The sequence below is a fragment of the Marmota flaviventris genome, chromosome X (assembly GCF_047511675.1).
Source record: "Marmota flaviventris isolate mMarFla1 chromosome X, mMarFla1.hap1, whole genome shotgun sequence".
NCBI classification, from domain to species: domain Eukaryota; kingdom Metazoa; phylum Chordata; class Mammalia; order Rodentia; family Sciuridae; genus Marmota; species Marmota flaviventris.
Window position 1 is genome coordinate 95,856,098 of NC_092518.1, and position 20,582 is coordinate 95,876,679.

Sequence of the window (20,582 nt, forward strand, 5' to 3'; positions counted from 1 at the left end):
ACAAATCTCTAGACTGAAGCCAACTTTGATATTTGTGATATTATTCCTTAGGCATTGTTGATAGTGTTTTGGTGGTAGCTATTGTACTCCTTTATAATTAAACCCTTCCGATTAAATCCAAGTTTAGTAATTTCCAGTTTCTATAATGTAACACAAGCCATAAATTTCTAAAGTTTAAAACGTACCCAAGTGGCACATTTTCAAACTAGTCTTGACTATTAATTCACTGTCTATATCCCATAATGTCTTGTGTAGCACTGTTTCTGATTGTAAGAAGGATTGAATGGAATATATTTTATTCATAGTAATTATTTTAGGATAAATATTAGGCTCTTTAGAGTAGGTTACCAGTGAAGCATTGTATTATTTACTGTCAAGTGTCCATCTGTAAATACTTGTTTTTTAAACTCTATCACTGTTGGAGTAATGTCTGTGAGAAGGTATGCATTCCTTCTTTTTCATTGTTCATTTCTACTTTTATACAGGATAACATACTGGTTATTTTCTACTGCCAGTATGAAGTAGGTGGCTAATATATTCTCCAAATTTATAATCAAAAACCATTCTTAGATCCTGTGTCTTAAGTAATTTTCTATATGACAGTTTAACTTCCCTAATAGGTGATTTCTAAGACATCTATCATGTGGCATGTTTGAAAGTTAAAATAGTTTTCTCTTGTTTTTTTTTTTTTTGTTTGTTTGTTTGTTTTTTTTGTTTTGTTTTAAGAATTAGTACTAGGCTTAGTGATATTTCCTAATAATGCAAAGTAAATAATCCTAAATGATACAGAAAGCAGGGTCTTCATTGTAATCCATTTTAAAATTTATATTCAGTCTCTAATTGGGGTTATAGTTAGAAAATTTAAGTTTATCTAGGAATGAGTCTTTCCAAGTGCTTCAAAGAAAAGGTTCTGATCTGTATTCGTCCTTGCCCTAAAACCCCTGTCTGTAGACTGATCTTACATCAAACAAAAACCAACCCTCAGTGTTTCAGTGTCAGATATATATATATAAATAAAACGTATTATTTTCTGTTTTTTTTTCAAATCTATATTTGATGCTTCAGGCGAAATGGGGAAGAGAAGGGAATGAAAGCAACTGGTCTGGGTAATATTCGTTCTGTTTTGCATTTCTGAACTGGGATCACAGTGCTGGGAAATCCGTTCTTATTTTTGTCATTATTTTCTCCCTAAAACTTGAGAAAGGTGTTTGTTGAACAGGGATGTGAAGCTGTGTTTTGGTGTTCCCTTTCTTTAAATCCTGCTTTACTGTTTGAAAATCCACCATGAAAAGTGGCAGGCTCTAGTTCAAGGGTGCTGATTATTTGTTTATTTGTTTTATATCAGGGATTGAACCCAGGGTATTCTACCACTGAGTTACATCCCTAGTCCTTTTTTTTTTAATAATTGTAGATGGTCAACATGCCCTTAATTTATTTATTAATGTGGTGCTGAGGATCAAACCTAGTGCCTCATACATGCTAGGCAAGTGCTCTGCCACTGGGCTACAGCCCCAGCCCCATCCCTATCCCTAGTCCTTTTTTAAGACGGGGTCTAGCAAAGTTGCTGAGGCTGGCCTTGGAACTGCCCCAGCATCCTACATGCTGGGATCACAGGCATGTGCCACCATGCCAGACTTTAAGGGTGTTGTTAAAAAATGTTTTAAGGAGCCAGGGTTGTGGCCAGGTGGTAGAGTGCTTGGCTAGCATGTGTGAGGCACTGGGTTCAATTCTCAGCACCGAATATAAATAAACAAATAAAGGTCCATCAGTGCTTAAAATTTTTTTTCACAATGTTTTAAAAAATGTTTACTGTTGCCATTTCAGTAATGAGCAGTAAGAGGTTCTACAGGGTTGTTTTCCTCAATTGGCCCCATGTTTTTGGGTACTAAAATAATTGAAATAAATTTTTAGGACTAAATTTTTAAATTGCCTTTTCATTAGGATATGTTACAACTATAACTTGTACATCACAGATAATATGTGGTTTAAAAAATGATTGTAGGTACATACCTCAGTTGAGACATGGAATGTTAGAATTAAAACCGTAAGTATTCAAAGAGTTTTCTCATTTGATCCTTAAAAAAGGAAATAAACAGTTCTAGAGAAATTAAAGCATATGTCATGTTTTCTAGCTAACTTGTATAAATCATAGTAATACAATTAAAGAACCCCATTAGTATGATAGGTCAGATATGTTAATTTTCTCTAATAATTTAGTGAGTTGCTTTATTTGTCAGCAGCTAAGAGCAATTAATAATTAATTAGACACTTAGTTGCTAATGGATGAATTTGCAGTATCTTTTGTAATTATGCCATAACCCTAGATTTAGATCACAGAAAATGTCTAAAGCAACATTTCTCAAACTTCGAAATTTGCATTTTGAATGTCAAAGATAAGATTATGGTGTGCACTATTTATTGAAATTTTGTCTTTGAAATTTTATTTTTAGGAGCAATGATTAGTGAATTGTGGGACATATCAGTTCTAGAGCAGTAGTTCTCAAAGCGCATTCCCTAGACCAGCAACATCAGCATCCCCTAGAAACTTGTTAGGAATGCAAATTCTTGGGATCTATTGCAGATCTGCTGAAATCATAACCTGTGGAAAAGAGGCAGCATGTTTTAACTAGTCCTTCACTTGAGAACTACTGTTCTAGAAGTGTATGGGATTGAAGTAGTTTGCCGTGGAAAATAGTCAGTTGGGATTTCAAGTGCAATGGATATTTCAAAGGATAATATTAAATACCCTGAAAATTACTTTCTATTATATATACAAGATGAAATGTAACATTTTCCCACAGGTCTTTTAAAAATAAAATCCTATTGTACTAAGTTGGAAAATGTAACCTGTCCATAACCACTCTGAGCCCTTGTTCACATTTTTTTTCCTGCTTTGGTGTGTGTTTCTTTGTAATAATTGATGCAAACATCAGAACATTATAGTTTTAGTTCGAGTACTATTATTGTTTGGATGCAAATATTGAACAAATCTTGTAATTATTCAAAGCCTGCTTATCTGTAAAATAAGTATTATGGTTGATTATGCTATTCTATTCTTTGCTAACAATAAAATGTTTAAATTTAATTTTTAAATTAAGGTAATGCATGTAAATAGTTTATTAACTAGTTCTATAAGGCTTATAATAGAAACAGCAGTCTTATATCCCAATTTTTGCCATCTCTGAATCCTGCTTCTTTTAAGTGATCATATTTTTATAAATAGTATATTGAAATTGGTTTTGGTTTTTATTTTTTAAATTTGAATATCATTTATAGGCTTCCAACATAGAAAAAGGAGACTTGAAAAATTGATATTCTTAATGGACAAATCATAATTGTATACATTTATGTATATAATTCTGCATTATGGTGTTTTGATACATGCAAACATGTATCAATGATTAAATTAATATTTAAATAGTTTTACATATAATTTTTATGGTGAGACATTTAAGATTTACTCAGTTATATTGAAATATACAGTATATTATTAATGACTAACACTCTGCTATACAATAGATCTGAAAACAAATCTCCTATCTACCTATAACTTTGTACCCTTTTAGCAGCTACCCTTTTCCCACAAACCCCCACCTCTCCTAGCCTCTGGTAACCATTGTTTTACTTTCTACTTATTGAGTCCGACTTTTTTAGATTCCATATATAAATCATACAGTATTGGTCTTTCTATATCTGGTTTATACATCATAGCATAATGTCTTCCAGGTTCACCCATGTTATCACAAATGACAGGATTTCCTTTTTTAAGACTGAGTAGTATTCCATTGTTTATATAGCATTTTCTTTATTCATTTATCTAATTGTGGACATTAAGATTGAATTCATATCTTGATTACTGTGAATAGTGCTTCAATAAATATGGAAATCCAGATAATCCTTTCACCGATTTTCTTTTCTTTGTGTATATATCTATATATGTATATATATATCTATATATATATATAGATATATATATATAGATATATATATAGATATATATGTGTATGTATATATGTGTATATATATATATAGATAGATAGATATTTATATATAGATAGATGTAGACAGAAATGGGATTTCTGGATTATATGGTGGTAATTTTTTTTAAATATTTATTTTTTAGTTGTAGTTGGACACAATACCTTTATTTATTTTTATGTGGTGCTGAGGATTGAACCCAGGGCCTTGCATGTGCTGGGCGAGCGCTCTACCACTGAGCCACAATCCCAGCCCCTAGTGGTAGTTTTTTTGGTTTTTGTTTGTTTTTTGTACTGGGGATCGAACTCAGGGACACTTAGCCACTAAGCCACATCTCTAGCCCTTTTTTTAAAATTTTGAGGCAGGGCTCTCTAAGTTGCTGAGGCTGGCTTTGAACTTGAGATTCTCCTGTCTCACACTTGATATTCTCCTGCCTCAGACTCCCAATCATTCATCTCTCTTTTTTTAAATTCTTTTAGTTGTTGGTAGATATGATAACTTTTTTGTTTATTTTTATGCAGTGCTGAGATTGAATCCAGTGTCTCACACTAGGCGAGAGTTCTACCACTGAGCCACAACTCTGGCCCCTCATTCATCTTTTCAATAAAAGTCATTCTAACCATGTGAAGTGGTACTTCATTGTGGCATCACTCTTTAAATTTATATTTTTCTTATGATTAATGATAGTGAGCATCTTTTATGTACCTGTTTACAATTTGTATGCCTTCATTTGAGAAATTTCTGTTAAGGTCACTTGCTCATTTATTTGTTTTCTTGATATTATTTTATTTCCTTATGTACTTTAGATATTAACCTGTAATCAGATTTATGGTTCAAGATATTTTCTTCTTTTCTGTGGGTTGTCTCTTCATTTTGTTGATTGCTTCCTTTGCTTTGCAGATACCTTTTTAGTGTGATGCCATACCTGTCTGTTTCTGCCTTTGTCTGTGCTTTGGGGTCATTAAAAAATGTTGCCCAGACCAATGTCATGGAGCTCTTCCCATGTTTCCTTCTAGTAGATTTATAGTTTCAAGTTTTATATTTAAATCTTTAATCCACTTGGAGTTGATTTTTGTAGGTGGTATGAGATAAGTATCTCTTTTTATTCTAATGCATCTAGATAGACAATTTTCTTAATAACCATTTATTGAAGAGAATATCCTTTTCCCTTTGTGTGTTCTTTGAACCTCTGTAGAAATCAGTTTAATGTAAATGTTTGGATTCATTTTTAGGCTTTGTCCCTAGTTTCATTGGTCAGTTATCAGTTTTATGCCACTAGCATCTTGTTTTGAGTATAATCACTTTATAATATGTATTGAAAGCAGGAAGATATTGCCAGATTTGTTCTTTTTGTTCAAGATTGTTTTAGCTGTTTATGATCTTTTGTAGTTCTATAAAAATTTAAGGATTGTCTTCTACAAACATAATAGAGTTTATTCCATGATTATTCTAATCTGTAGTTCCACCAACAATGTCTAAGTGTACCTTTCCCCCCATGTCCTTGCCAGCATTTATTGTGCTTTGTGTGTGTGTGTGTGTGTGTGTGTGTGTGTGTATGTGTGTATAGTTGTAGGTGGACACAATACCTTTATTTTGTTTATTTTTATGTGGTGCTATGGATCGAACCCAGTGCCTCACACATGCTAAGCAAGTGCTCTACCATTTAGCTATAACCCCAGCCCCTATTCTTTGTATTTTTGGTTGATTGCCATTCTAGCCAGAGATGAAATCTCAATGTAGTTTTGAGTTGCATTTCCCAGATTTCTAAGGATGTTAAAATTTTTAACATATTTGATGGCCATTTGTATTTCTTTTGAGAAATGTCTGTTTAGTTCATTTGCCCATTTGTTGATGGAGTTATAATTTTTTGGTGTTTTTTATGTATTCTGGATATTAATCCCCTGTTGGAAGAATAGCTTGCAAAGATTTTCTCCCCTTTCTTAGATGAACTCTTTTCATATCTTTAATTGTCTCCTTTGCTGTGCAGAAGCTTTTTAATTGATACCATCTCACTTATTGATTCTTGGTTTTATTTCTGGAACTTTAGGATTCTTATTTTAAAAATTTGTACCTGTACCAATATGTTGGATTATTGACCATATGTTTTCTTTTATTGGTTGGAGTTTTTCTGGTCTAAATCTTAGGCCCTTGATCTACTTTGAGTTGGTTTTTGTGCAGGGTGAGAGACAAGGATCTAGTTTCATTATTTAAAAAAAAATTAGAATCTAAGTAGCTGAGGGTCTTCCTAAATTGTGGAGGCAGGCCTTCAACTTGAGATCCTCCTGCCTCAGCTTCCCAAGTGGCTAAAGTTATAGGCAGGGGCACCATATGGATATTTAGTTTCCCCAGCACCATTTGTTAGAAAGGTATCTTCTCCAACATGTTTTTGCACTATTGTCAAGGATTGAATAAATGTATATATGTGGATTTGTCTAGGTGTCTTCTATTGTAGTGGCCTTTGTGTCTTTTTTTATATATAATTTTTAGTTGTTGATGGACCTTTATTTTATTTATTTATATGTGGTGCTGAGAATTTAACCCAGTACCTCACACATGCTAGGCAAGCACTGTACCACTGAGCCACAACCCCAGTTCTTTGTGTCTGTTTTTATGCAAGAACCATGCTATTTTTGTTACTGTAGCTCTATAATATAATTTGAAATTGGGTAATGTGATGCCTTCATCGTTCCTCTTATCGCTTGGTGTTGCTGTCCCTATTCTGCATCTTTTAGGACTTTTTAGGACTCTGGTCTAGTTCTTTGAAGACTCTCTGGTAACTTGATGGTGATCACATTGAATCTGTAGATCACTTTTGGTAATATGACTATTTTGATATTATTCTGCCTATTCAAGGGCGTGGGAGGTCTTTCCATCCTTTAGGGTCTTCTTCAATTTTGTTTTTCAGTGTTTTATAATTTTTACTGTAGAGGTGTTTCACCTCCTTAGCTTTAATCTCAAGTATTTTTATTGAGGGTATTGTGAATAGAATTGTTTTCCTGATTTATTTGTCAGTGAATTTATTATTAGAGTATAGAAAATATTGATTTATGAATGTTGATATTGTATCTTGCTACTTTGCTGAATTTATCAGCTCTGGAAGACTTCTGGTGGAAGTTTTTTGGATCTTTTGAGATAGTATGCCATTAGCAAACAGATAATTTAACTTCTTGACCTATTTGTGTCCATTTGATTTCCTTCTTGTCTGATTGCTCTAGCTAGAGTTTCAAGAACTATATTGAATAGGAGTGGTAAGAATGTTCATCCTTGTCTGGTTCCTGATTTTAGAGGAAATGCTTTCAGTTTTTCCTTCATTCATTATGATTTTGGCTTTGTGTTTGTCCTATATAGATAGTCTTGATGTGAGGTAAGGTTCTTTTTTTAAATGTTTTTTTTAAGGTGTTGATAGACCTTTATTTTGTTCATTTATTTATATGCAGTGCTGAGAATAGAACCCAGTGCCTCAAACATGCCAGGCAAGCACTCTGCCACTGAGCCACAACTCCAGCCCCAAGTAAGGTTCTTTTATCACTAGTTTCTTCAGTGTTTTTAATGTGAATTGGTGTTGGATTTTGTTGGAAGGTTTTTTCCTCATTAAGTTGATCACATGAACTTTCTTTGGGATGAATTTCATATATTAATTTGCATACATTGAACCAGGCATAAATCTCTGTGATGAAACCACCTTGATCATCGTACACAATATTTAAACATGTTTTTGAATGTAGCTTACTAACATGAAGGATTTTTGTGTATATGCTCATCAGGGATATTGGTCTCTAGTTTTCTTTCCTTGATATTTCTTTATCTGGTTTTGATATCAGGATGATGCTGGCTTCACAGAATGGATTTACGAGTTTTCCTCCCTATATCATGGAATAATTTGAGGAGGATTGACATTTGTTCTTTAGAGGTTTTGTAGAACTCTGACTCTATCTGGTCCTGGGCTTTTCTTTGTTGGAAAGGTTTTTTTTCTTTTTATTACTGCTTCAGTCTTGAGCTGATATTGGTCTGTTTAGGTTTTTCTTTATCTTCTTTGTTTAATTTGGGTAGGTCATATGTGCCTAGAAATTTATTAATATCTTCGTATTTTTCAGTTTATTTACATTCACGTTTTCGGAATCGTCCCTAATGATCCTTGGGATTTCAGAAATGTCTCTGGAAGCATCTTGTTTTTAATCTCTAATTTTGTTGATTGTGTCTCTCTTTTTTGTTCAGTTTGGCTAAAGGGTTTATCAATCTTGTTTACGTTTTCAGAGAACCAACTCTTTGTTGCATTGATCTTTTCTATTTTTATTCTCTATTTCATTAATCTCAGCTCTGATTTTAATTATTTCCCATCTTCTAATGGTTTCGGGATTAGAAGATGTTCCTGCTTTGCTGAGGCCTTGGGATGTAGCGTTAGATTGTTTATTTGGGAACTGTGTGTGTGTGTTCATACTGGGAGTTGAACCTAGGGGAATTAACCACTGAGATAGATCTTTGGTCCTTTTTATTTTTTGTTTTTTTGAGACAGGGTCTCACTAAGTTGCTAGGGTTGGCTTTGAACTTGTGATCCTGATGCCTCAGCCTCCTGAGCTGCTGGGATTATAGGCATGCACCACCACGCCTGGCCATTTTTTTTTTGTTTTGTTTTTGTTTTTTAATGTGAGCTCTTAATGAAGTGACTGTTTCTCTTAGAATGACTTTCATAGTATCACAGAGATTTTGGTTTGTTGTATCACTATTCTTGTTTGATTTTAGGAATTTTTTTCTCTTTTCATTTCTTCTGTGATGTATTCCTTGTTTGGAAGAGTATTGTTCAATCTCTGTTTATGTGCTTTTTAAAAATACTTTTTAGTTGAAAAAATATTCATTTTATTTATTTATTTTATTTATTTTTATGTGGTGCTGAGTATGGAACCCAGGGCCTCACACATGATAGGCAAGTGCTCTACCACTGAGCCATAACCCCAGCCCTGTTTATGTGGTTTTTTTTATTTGCTGTTGCTTTGTAATTTCATTCCATTATAATATGACAACATTCAAGGGATTTTATTGATTCTTTTTTTTTTTTTTGATAAGACAAGCTTCATGACCTCATGGTCTAGGTTGTAGAAGATTCCATGAGGTTCTGAGAAGAAAGTGAATTTAACTGTTGTCGGATGAAATATTCTATAGATGTCTGTTAGGTCCATTTGATTTATGGTATTATTTAGGTCAGAATTGTCTATCATTGTTTGCTTTGGTACTGGAGATAGAGCTCAGGAACACTTAACCACTTAGCCCTCTTTATTTTTTTTAAAATTCTGATACAGTGTCTTGCTAATTTGCTATAGTTGGCCTCAAAGTTGTGATCCTCTTGCCTTAGTTGTCTGAGTTGCTAGGATTACAGGCATGTACCACCTTGCCAGGCTGATTCTTATGTCTGGATGACCTATCTATTGACTAAAGAGGTCTGCTGCATTCACTCAGTATTATTATATTGGAGTCTGTCTGAAACACAGCATCAGTTAAGTGTTTGTTTAATTAGGTGCACCAATGCTTGGGGCATAAATATTTACTATCATTATATCTTCTTATTGGAATATTCACTTTACTACTATGTAGTAACCTTCATCTCTTCTGATCAATTTTTGCATGATATCTTCTTTGTTGGATATGAGAATAGCTTCTCCTGGTTGTATGTTGTTTTTTTTTTACTCCATTTGTATGGAATATCTTTCTCCATCTCTTTACTTTAAGTCTGTGATGTCTTTCCAGTCTTCTTTTTTTAATGTATGCATTTATTGCTATAAATTCCCTTTCTAGGACTCCTTTTAACCACATCCTGTAAGTTTTGGTATGTTGTGTTTCTACTTTTATTTGTCTCAAAGTATTTGATTTCCTTTATGATTTCTTCTGACATCATTGGTTGCTCAGCATTATGTTGTTTAATTTCTGCCTATTTATGTATTTCCCCAAATATCTCCTATTGTTCTAATTTCATGCCATTGTGATATGCAGATTTAACATATTCTATTCTGGTGAATATTCTGTGTGTGCTTGAGAAGAAGGTATATTCTTTAGCTCTTGGGTAGAATGTTCTGTATATATCTGAGAGGTCTGTTTGTATAAAGTCTAATTCAAGTCCATTTTTTTCTGGGGTCAAGTCATTTTATTGATGGGATTAGATATTAAGGAATACTGGAGTGCTGAAATGTACAATTAAATCCAACATCCTCCTGCACAGCCAGATTTTGCTGTTGCTGAAAGCTCAAGTCCATTGATTTCTTTATTTTCTGTCTGAGAGTTTGTTGTTGAAAGTGGAGTATTGAGGTCTCAAAAAGGAGACTTTATCTCCTTCTTCCCTCTTTTCTTCATTTTCCTAATCTAGTTTTATCACTTCTTGTGAAATACATTTTCAGTGTTGACATTAATATTGCTTAAGAACAATATTTTTCACATCTGAACCATGCAGAAACATCTACATACCCTTTAACTGAAGTGTACATCTCCCCTTAGTAGTATATTCAAATAGATCAGGTTACCTAAAATATTTATTACTTTTTTTCAGTGCTGGGGATTGAAACCAGGGCTTTTTGCGAGACAAGTGCTCTACCACTGAGCCATACTCTTAGCCCCTATTTATTTATTTTGAGGTGACTATAATGTAGTTCTATGCCCTCCTTTTACTTGAAGTATTCATGCTTTCTAGTTCTGGTGTCTTGTCTTTCTGAAATTTCTTCTTCATTTTTATCCTGGAAGATCTCTTTGCTTCTGTTTTATGTTGAACTTCCTGTTTATAGGACTGTATATCTACCCTGCTTTTTGTTTCACTTTTTAATTTTGGTTTCAAGTTTCTTCTAGTAAGCTTCCTAAGACAGTCCATTTTGTTTATTGATTTTCCTAAGAAAGGGTGATAAGGTTTTTGAATCTTTCTTTTGTGGTGCTGGGGATTGAACCCAGGGCCTTGTGCATGCAAGGCAAGCACTGTACCAACTGAACTATATCTCTAGTGCCTTGAATCTTTCTTGTCTGAAAACACCTTGCTCTACTTCTTGTTTGATAACTTGGTATAGAATTCAAGGTTGGGAATAATTTCCCAACAATTTTTTTCAATTTTTTTTTCCTTTTTGGTACCATGAAATGAACCAGGGGTGCTTAACTACTGAGACACATTCCCAGCCCTTTTTTATATTTTATTTGAGACAGGGGCTTGCTGAGTTGCTTAGGCCCTTGATAATTTGCTGAGGCTGGCTTTGAACTTAGGAACCTCCAGCTTCCAACCTCCCAAGCTGCTGGGATTACAGGCATGTGCCACCATGCCCAGCTCCCAACAAATTTGAATTCCATTATTTTTTAAATTCTGAGTTTTTCATTTAAAAAGTTTATTGGCATTCATGTTAGTGATTTTTCTCTTTGTACATGATCTGTTTTTCCTTTCTGAAAGTTTTAGGATCTTTTTTTTTTTTGATGCTGGGGATTGAACCCCAGGGTGATGTACATGTGGGGCAAGCACTCTATCAACTGAACTACATCCCCAGCCAGGATCTTCTTTTCATCCCATGACTTCAGGACTTACTATTATGTGCAGTGCTGATGATCATTTTTTATTGTTCTGGCTGCTTCATGGATTCTTCCAATTTCAACATGGGCTGGGAATACAGTTCAGTGATAAAGTGGTTGCCTGGCATGCAGGAGTCCTTGGGTTCAATCCAGAGAGAGAGAGAGAGAATGCGGGCATATAATCAATGTTTCAGTTTTTAAATGCTGAGAAGTAGTCTCTTGTGTGGACACTTTGTGCATTCAGCAGTTGAAATATGTTTAGATTGTTCCAATTTTGAGGGATCAGATGAGCACATTATGGAAAAGTACCCTATAAACATTTCATGTATAGGTTCTTGTGTGAACATTTCTTTTGAGTAGCTACCTAGAAGATGAAATGGCAACTGCTTAAATTTTTAAGAAACTGATTAATTTTTTAATTTCAACTATTTTCCATAGTGACCATATTATTTTTATATTCTCATTACCAACAGAATTGCAGATGTTTTACACCTGTGTCTACACTTGGCATTGCCAGTTAAATTTTTGTCATTCTAAGATGTATGTAGTGGTATTAAAGATATACAGTTTTCTATAGCAGCTACACCATTTCACATTCTTACTAGTAAGGTATGAAGGTTCTAATTTCTCTACATTCTTACCAACACTTGCCATTATCCATCTTTTGAATACAGGCATCCTAGTAGGTGTGAGGTAGAATTCCACTGTGGTTTTGATGTGTATTTCCCTAATGGATAATGATATTGGACATATTTTCATGTGCTTGTCAGCCAGTATATATGGAAATGTAGCTGAGTGGTAGAGTGTTTGCCTATCATACAACATACCCTGGGTTTGAGCTCCAGCACAGCAGGGGAGAAAATGCTTGTGTATATATATTGACTGGTAAGCACATGAAAAAAATGCTCAATATCATTATCCATGAGGGGAATGCAAATCAAAATGAAAATCTACCTCAGATTTAGTAGGATGGCTATAATTAAAAGAGATATAATAACAAGTGTTGGTAAGAATGTAGAGAAATCGAAATGCTTATTCTCACTACTGATTGAAAATGTAAAATGGTGTAGCTGCTATGGAAAACAGTTTGATAGTTCCTCAAATGGTTAAACATAGCATTACTGTGTGATATAGGAACTCCACTACTATACATATACCCAAGAAATTGAAAGCATGTGCAAATAAAACCTTATGTGACTATTTACAGGAGTATTATACATAAATGCCAAAAAGTAGAAACAATTTCAGTTTGTATTAACTAGTGAATAAATTATTGTTTAATGATATAATGGATAGAAAAACTAATACAATACAACATGGCTAAACCCTGAAAATGTTAATGCTAAGTGAAAGAATTTAGTCAAACAAGACTATTGTATAATTATATTTATTTGAAATGCCCAGAGTAGGTAAATCTGTACATTGGAAAGTAGACTAGTGGTTGCCTGGGATTAATGGGAATAGGAAGATTGGATGTTGATGATAATAGGATGTGGAGTTTCATTTTGGGATGATAATGTTCTAAAATTGATTATGGTGATGGATGATGCAAAAGTGAATATATGAAAAACCACTGAATTATGTACTTTAAGTAGGTGACTTGTGTGGTATCTGACATCCCAAAGCTGTTTTAAAAAAATCCACCTATACAATTCAGTAATTTTAATGAATATAGTAATTATGCAAATATCACCACAAACCGTTTTAGAAGATTTTTATCAATGAAGGTGGGTGCAGTGGTTCTGGAGGTTGAGGCAGGAGGAGCACAAGTTCGAAGCTAGCCTCACAAAAGTATTGAGACCCTGTCTCAAAATTTTTTAAAAAAGGAGGGGGGGCTGCAGTTACGGCACAGTGTTTAAGCCCTCTGGTTCAATCCCTGGTACAAAAACAACCAAAATTTTATCACTCTAAAAAAAAGTCTTTGTGCCTCTTTCAGTTAGTGATTATTCCCAGAACAGCCTTCATTGACCTGCCAATCTGCTTCTTATCTCTATAGATAGATGCTTTGGGGCATATTTCCATATCTTGCAATCATGCATACATTTTTTTTTGTATCTGGCTTTTATGTATGGCCAGTTTCTCTAAATCCTTGCTAATATTTGTTATTATATTATGTATTATAACCATTCTAGTAAGTGTGTAGCGATGTCCCATTGTGATTTTAATTTGCATTTTCCTTTTTTTGGGGGGGTACGGGGGATTGAACCCAGGGGTGCTTAATCACTGTGTCACATACACAGCATTTTTTAATATTTAGAGACATGGTCTTGCTAAGTTGCTTAGTGCCTTGTTAATTGCTGAGGCAGGCTTTGAACTTTCGATCCTCCTGCCTCAACCTCCCAACTCATATAGGTCTAGGGTCATATTTTTGTATATGACTGATCAATTGATCTGGTACCATTTAGTGAAAATACTCTTAATGTATTGAATTTCCCTGGCACCTTTGTCAAAAATCAGTTGACCATATTTGAGTGCTTCCTGTGTATGCTATTTTATTTCTTGTTCCCTGTAGCTCTCTTTGTAGTATTAGTCCTAATTTTTCTGGTCTTTTCCTGAAAGTGAAGTATATGTATTAGTTGAAGTTTTATACATCTTATTTTTAATTTAAAATGCAATAGATAAGAATTTGTATATTTATTTGTAAAATGTGCAAAAAATTAGCCTTTTAATTTAGAAGTCAATTTTTCTTCAAACAATATGCTTCAGAACTTTCACAAAAGGCATTACTTCCCCTTTGTTATGGTTTCTTTAAGAAAGACACAAGGTAATTTCAAATTGGCATGCTAAGAGTTAAGTCAAGATTTTATTTGATTTTTCTACCATGCTAATTTGTATTTAATTCCTAAATTACTAAGTGATTATTGATGTTTTTCCTATAGGGGCATTCCTGATAATTTTTAATTTTCCATAAGAAAAACCATTTTGCAACCATTTTAATGTTGCAACTTCTACAAAGCTAGAATTTAACCTTTTTTTTTTTTCTTTTTTCATTGCTAGGGCTTAGACTCAGGGCCTTCTCACATGCTAGACGTGCTCTACCTCTGAGCTACATTTCTGGCTTCTGACCTAATAAATTATTATTTTTTGAGATGCTGGAAATTGAACCCAGGGCATTATGCAGGCTAATCAAATGCCATACCCCTGAGCTATAAACACAGCCCCTATATTATTTTTACCACTTACGAAAGAAGTTGGATTTGGGCACCTAAAGAAAAATGAGATAACTTATAGTGGAATCAAATAACACAAGTGAATAGTCCTCACCTTTGATTCTTAATGTTTTGCTTTCCTCATAATCCAGAGTGGTCTTTCTGGAAAGTACTCTAATACATTGAAACATACCTCTAATGTCCCAACACCTCTCATATTGTGCCACAGCATTCTAAATGCATTATATTAGAAAATTTTGGGGAGAAATATTTTTATACTGTTCAGTTAAATTTTTTCCCATCTTTAAGAAATACATTTCATTTTCCCTTTTTATTTCTGCTATACAGTAGTTTGGAGGTACACATCAAGAATTATATCAGGGTTTTCTAGCATTGCTAGTTGATTTATTTTCCATATCCTAAGTAGATTGTTATTATTATCTAGACTTAAGATTTTAATCACATTTCCCTGAAACTAGGAAGGGAGCAGGGAATTTTGGGCAGAGACTAGTTGAAAATTCAGGCAGAGATCTTAATGCTGATGGGTTGCATCCTACACACCTGAATCTTAACTGTAGTTTCTTTTGCAGTTCAGCATCTGCCCTGAGTTAAGCTGCAAACTCTTTCCATCTGCATACTTTTCTTAACTCTGAGCTAATTTGGTTAATCCCACCCTTCTGCTATGTATCTTCTCCCTCGAACTTTTCAAGTTCCCACTTCCTTAGAACACTGGCATTTCCTCTCTTCACAGGGTCCCAAGTTATCCTGAAGAAGCCCAACGCTTTGCTTTTCCTGCTCTTGAGAAGTCCCAAGATTCTGTGGTGCTGATTCCAACTGCCGCCTTATGTCTAGATTTTGAGTTGTTTTCCGAATACTTGCAGAAGCAAGCCCTTGTTATTGCTACCGATTTCTACCGATACCCTGCTTTGTCCTTCTCGCCACGCTTCTGTTCCTTTTATCCCCTCACCACCTTGGGCACAATGCATAAAGGATGGAAAAAGCATGCCAGTCAGAAGTCTTTGAATGAGGTATCAATGGATGAATATTTAGGCACCTTAGGACTGTTTCGAAAGCTGACCGCTAAGGATGCCTCTTGCCTCTTTCGGGCTATTTCGGAGCAGGTAAAAGGAAAAATGTGTTGCCATATACTGAGTTTCAGTTTTTGAGATGTGACATGGTCCTGTAGGTAGAACTGTAGCCTACCAAAGAAACAAATATTTTCTATTTTTTAGTGAAAATATCCAGGCAATCTGCTCCTTATTAGTGCAAGACAATGCAAAGGTGTGTATCTTTGCTCATTAGTCCAAATACATCACTGTACCTTTGCTACATTTTCTGTTTTTTAAATGCCCATTGATAATGTTGGAGGGATAAGATAATGGGTTAAAGAAAACTTTGAAATGTATCTTGATCATTCCTAAGCATCCCCTGCTTCCTGTAAGTTTTATGTATAGGAAAAAAAAATACATTTATGGGGTAGGAAGGGGAAGGGGGCATGAAAGAATCATCTTTCTCAGTTTTACTGAAGATTAAAATATTGTTTAGTATGATGAGGACTGAATTTCCCTATGTTCTACATATGTCCTAAATAAGGGAAACTTAATTGTCCAGTCAATAGTCTTAATTTAGAAGTTTCTGTTTCGAATGACTTTTGGCAGTAAACTGGTCTTTTTTCTTTTAGTTGTTTTGCAGCCAGGTCCATCATCTGCAAGTGAGGAAGGCTTGTGTTTCATATATGAAGGAAAATCAACAAAATTTTGAGTCTGTAAGTAGAATACGTACCCTGAGGGAGAATTGTTTGTAATATATTTAGTAGGGTGGGATAAAAGAATTGAGTACTTAGATACAAAAATTAAACAATGCAATCTCCTTTTGTTTCAATAGCAAATATGTAATTCCTGGCTGGCTTTCCACAGTCTATCATGCACCTCCTCCCAGAATTAAGGTTGTTTTGTATTCTAAAAATAAAGAAAAACTATTTTTTCCCTCCTCCCATTCCAAAAAACTCCCAAACCCTAAAAAGTTAAAACTTGACTGCTGTCTTGTGTTATCCATACTACTGTTTTTTGAACAATAATTCAAATGTTTGTCTCTTAATATTTTTAAGTCCATATTTTTTCAATATATTTTAAGTTGTTAATGGACTTTTATTTTTCACTTATTTGTACGTGGTGCTGAGAATTGAACCCAGTGCCTCATGCATGCTAGGCAAGCGCACTACTGCTGAGCTACAACCCGAACCCCTTAAGTTCATATTTTAATGTGCACAATAATCTTCAGCTCATCAATTTGAAGTGTCTTGTAATGCTTTTCATGTCACATTGAAGTAATTGGAGCTCTGCCACTAAACATTGATTTTTTTTAAAAAATATTTTTTAGTTTTAGGTGGACACAATCTCTTTTATTTTTATGTGGTAGGCAAGCATTCTAACACTTGAGCCACAGCCCCAGTCCTAAAAATTGATTTTTAAGTGAAAGTTTAGGAGTTGTCTTTGTATACATTGTAGTATTTGAATTTTTGTTAAGGAAACTAAAGGTTTTGCTAAGATCTGATTTGAAGTATGCCCTTGTGGCTTTTTATTTATTGTCTCTTTGATACTATTTGTTTTCTTCTGACTATTATGTTATGGGTTTTTGCCTGTCTTCTGTTTGAGGTTTACACTTATTTTTTTAATATTTATGTTTCAGTTGTAGTTGAACACAATACCTTTAGTTTATTTATTCTTATGTGGTGCTGAGGATCGAACCCAGCATCTTGCACATGTGGCACGTGCCACACGTGTCGCACGTGTCAGGCGAGAGCTCTACCACTAAGCCACAACCCCAGCCCTACACTTAATTTTCTCAACAGTGTTTTTAATAAAGTTTAAAATACTGCAAAGGCTTCTTTTAAAGCTTGTTACCTTGAAGTAGATTATAGTCTTCTCTACACCTGGGAAAGGACTGTTCCTGACATTCAAATGGAAGACCATGGTGTAAAGCAGTGCGTGAAATATTTATATACATTTTCATCACCTGGGGATCTTGTTAAAATGCAGATCCAATTCATTAGGTCTGAGCTGAAGCCCGAGATTTCTGCATTTCTAAGAAACTCAAGTGATGCTTGTTGTTGGTTCCTAGACCACATTTTGAGTAATGAAGATGTGTCCAAATTTTTAAAACTAACAAGGTGAATCTCAAAGTTATTACACTGAGAAAAGCCATACCCTTCTTCCAAGAAAAGTTTATACAAGTATGGTTGTCTTTAGATAAAATACTAACCACTCTATAAAGACAGAAAACCAGATCAGTGGTTGCAGATGTTATATAGGAGCATAAGGAAACTTTGTGGAGAATGATAGATATTCATTATTTCAGTTTATGATGATGGTTTCATGGGTGCAAACAAAAGTCAAAATTTGATTGTACTGTTTAAATTGTGTGGTTTGTTGTATGTAGAGTATATCTCAGAACTTTAAAAATAAAGTGAAAGAAAATAAGATTACTTTTTTAAAATCTGGTGATGTTTGTGTACATGGAACTAGAAATCTATTTCTTGATTATAATTCAATTTCATTTTTAGGTATATTAAGTTTACTATTTTACTTTTCTTAGTCATATATAGTTATGTAACTGCCAACACAATCATAATATTGTGTTGGTTCCATCACACCTGGAAGTTCCCTTGTCACTGTTTTTTTGAAATTAATGAAATTCTCTGTTTGAAGTTCCTCCATTTAACTTTGTAAATACATGTCTCCTGTCATACTTGAGGTCCTTACAGTTATTGGCTTTTCTTGGTTTATGAAAATTATCAAGTTACTTTAAGTTGGCATTTCAAAAGTTTCTTACTTGAAGGCATACCATTTGATGAAATTCACTGGTATATGGGTAAGGCAAGACCAATTCCTAAGACACTTTCCTAGTCCAGCTTTTCTCCCCTTATAAATAACTTTTGTGTATGTACAAATCTTCTTGAGGTGCTGTGTAAACTAGTAATTTAGTAGTATAATTATTAAGCTGAACAAACAAAAACCCTTTGGAGGTTAATGTTGCAGAATATGATCAGATTTCAGTAATGCTATGTATTTGGTTAAGTCAAGTTTGTTTTATTTTTGAAGTATGTGGAGGGATCTTTTGAGAAATACCTGGAACGGTTGGGAGATCCCAAGGTAAGATCAAATATGGGAATTTAATATTTTCAGAGTTATTTGGAATCATAACCTAAACATTCAGTTGTCACTATAGCCAGACCCAGAATATTTCTTAAGTAGATAGCTATGTTGAATCAAATAGTCCAAAGGTTTAGAACTGGCAGGTAGATGTATTGGTTTGTGTTGAATATTGAGAACTGTGTGTTAACAATCTCATTAACCATAGTCTAGTGAGTACACAACTGACTGGGGAACAGGATAGTGTTGGGAAACATTAAAGCCTTTTCACATTAATGGGGGAGGAGTTTGGTAATTAATGTTACTAAGAGGTCATTATTTCACCTTGATTTAAAGTTGTCTTCCTTTTGTGTAGGAATAACATCTATAAACTCATACTTTATTTAAAATTAATTTTGTGATAAAATTAACTCCATTATTCTGTTCCCAAAACTTCATTTACTAAATACTGATACCTTTGTATTCTTACATTAGTCTAACTTTTATTCTGCCTTTTAAATCTTTCATTAACTGTCATTATTGATATCTAAGAAGGGCTTTAGGTCCATTGATTTCAGTATAAGTCTGTGTTAATGAGTAACAATCTAATCCTCAAAACAAGTTATATTGTGTTCTACAGATTATCTAAAACAATGCTAAACAGTTAAAAAATGCACTTACAAAAACTTCTATTTCCTAGCTACAAAAATGTTTTTAAAACTGTGTACTATTTATGTTTAGGAAAGTGCTGGCCAGCTGGAAATAAGAGCTCTTTCTCTAATTTATAAGTAAGTTGTATCCATTTTCCTATTTTTTTCTAATTAAGCCTTTTATTTTGAGATACAGATTCACATGAAGTTGCATACAGAGCATAACACAAAGTTTTTCATGAAAAACAAAAACAAAAATCAGAGAATAATATCTTATACCCTTTTCCCAATTCCCTAAGTGGTAACGTTTTGGAAAAAACTATAGTATAGCATCATAACCATAATGTTGATGTTAATGCAGTCAAGATACAGAATATTTTCTATCACTCGTATGTTAATTTTCTATATAACTACTTTTACTTTTGATCTTATCTCCTCCATAGTCCCTTCTCTAATTTTGTCATTTCAAGAATGGAATTTTTTTCTTTTTGCATTTTTGTTAGAGCATTATAGTTGTACATAGTAGTTGGGATCATTTTGATAAAATCATACATGCATGGAATTTAATTTACTCCAGTCACCTTTTCTCCTCACTCCCCCATTTTCCTTCCTGTACTCATCTTCCTTTTCCTCATTTATTTTTGATTGGTGCTTTCTAAGTGTACATAAAGGTAGAATTCCCTATAACATACATACGTGTACACACACACACACACACACACACACACACACACACACACACATATATGCACACATAGGGTCAAATTCATTCCGAATTTCTTCCCCTTTCTCTTCCCTCCTTCTCAAGCTCCTTCTTTTACTCTATTGATCTTCATTATGTTTTTATGAAACCTGATCCCCCCACCCTTTCCCTTATTTTGCTTTAGTTTCTGTATATGAGAGAAAACATTCAACCCTTGATTTTTTTTTGTTTGTTTGAGTCTGGCTTATTTCACTTAGCATATTATTCTCTATTTCCATAAATTTACCAGCAGATGCTGTAATTTCATTCTTTATAGCTGAGTTGAACTTCAGTGTGTGTGTGTGTGTGGTCACATTTTCTTAATCCAGTCACCTTTTGTGAAATCCCTTTTTATGTGTTTTTGAGTATAAGTTTTCTGTTAAAGTTTCTCTAGGATTGGGGAAATTTG

At 33.9% G+C, this 20,582-nt stretch overlaps 1 protein-coding gene across 5 annotated transcripts in view; it reads left to right on the plus strand.

Moving 5' to 3' along the window:
• Alg13 (ALG13 UDP-N-acetylglucosaminyltransferase subunit) overlaps window positions 1–20,582 on the plus strand; it is a 72,021-nt gene that overhangs the window by 11,595 nt on the left and 39,844 nt on the right. For 4 of the 5 annotated variants that reach the window (XM_027930805.2, XM_071605997.1, XM_071605998.1 and 1 more), the window contains exons 4-7: window positions 15,403–15,772; window positions 16,333–16,416; window positions 18,752–18,802; window positions 19,523–19,569. In XM_027930805.2, the coding sequence (XP_027786606.1) occupies window positions 15,403–15,772; window positions 16,333–16,416; window positions 18,752–18,802; window positions 19,523–19,569 (552 nt within the window). The remainder of the gene's footprint in view (window positions 1–15,402; window positions 15,773–16,332; window positions 16,417–18,751; window positions 18,803–19,522; window positions 19,570–20,582) is intronic. The other variant, XM_071605996.1, reaches the window with a different exon arrangement.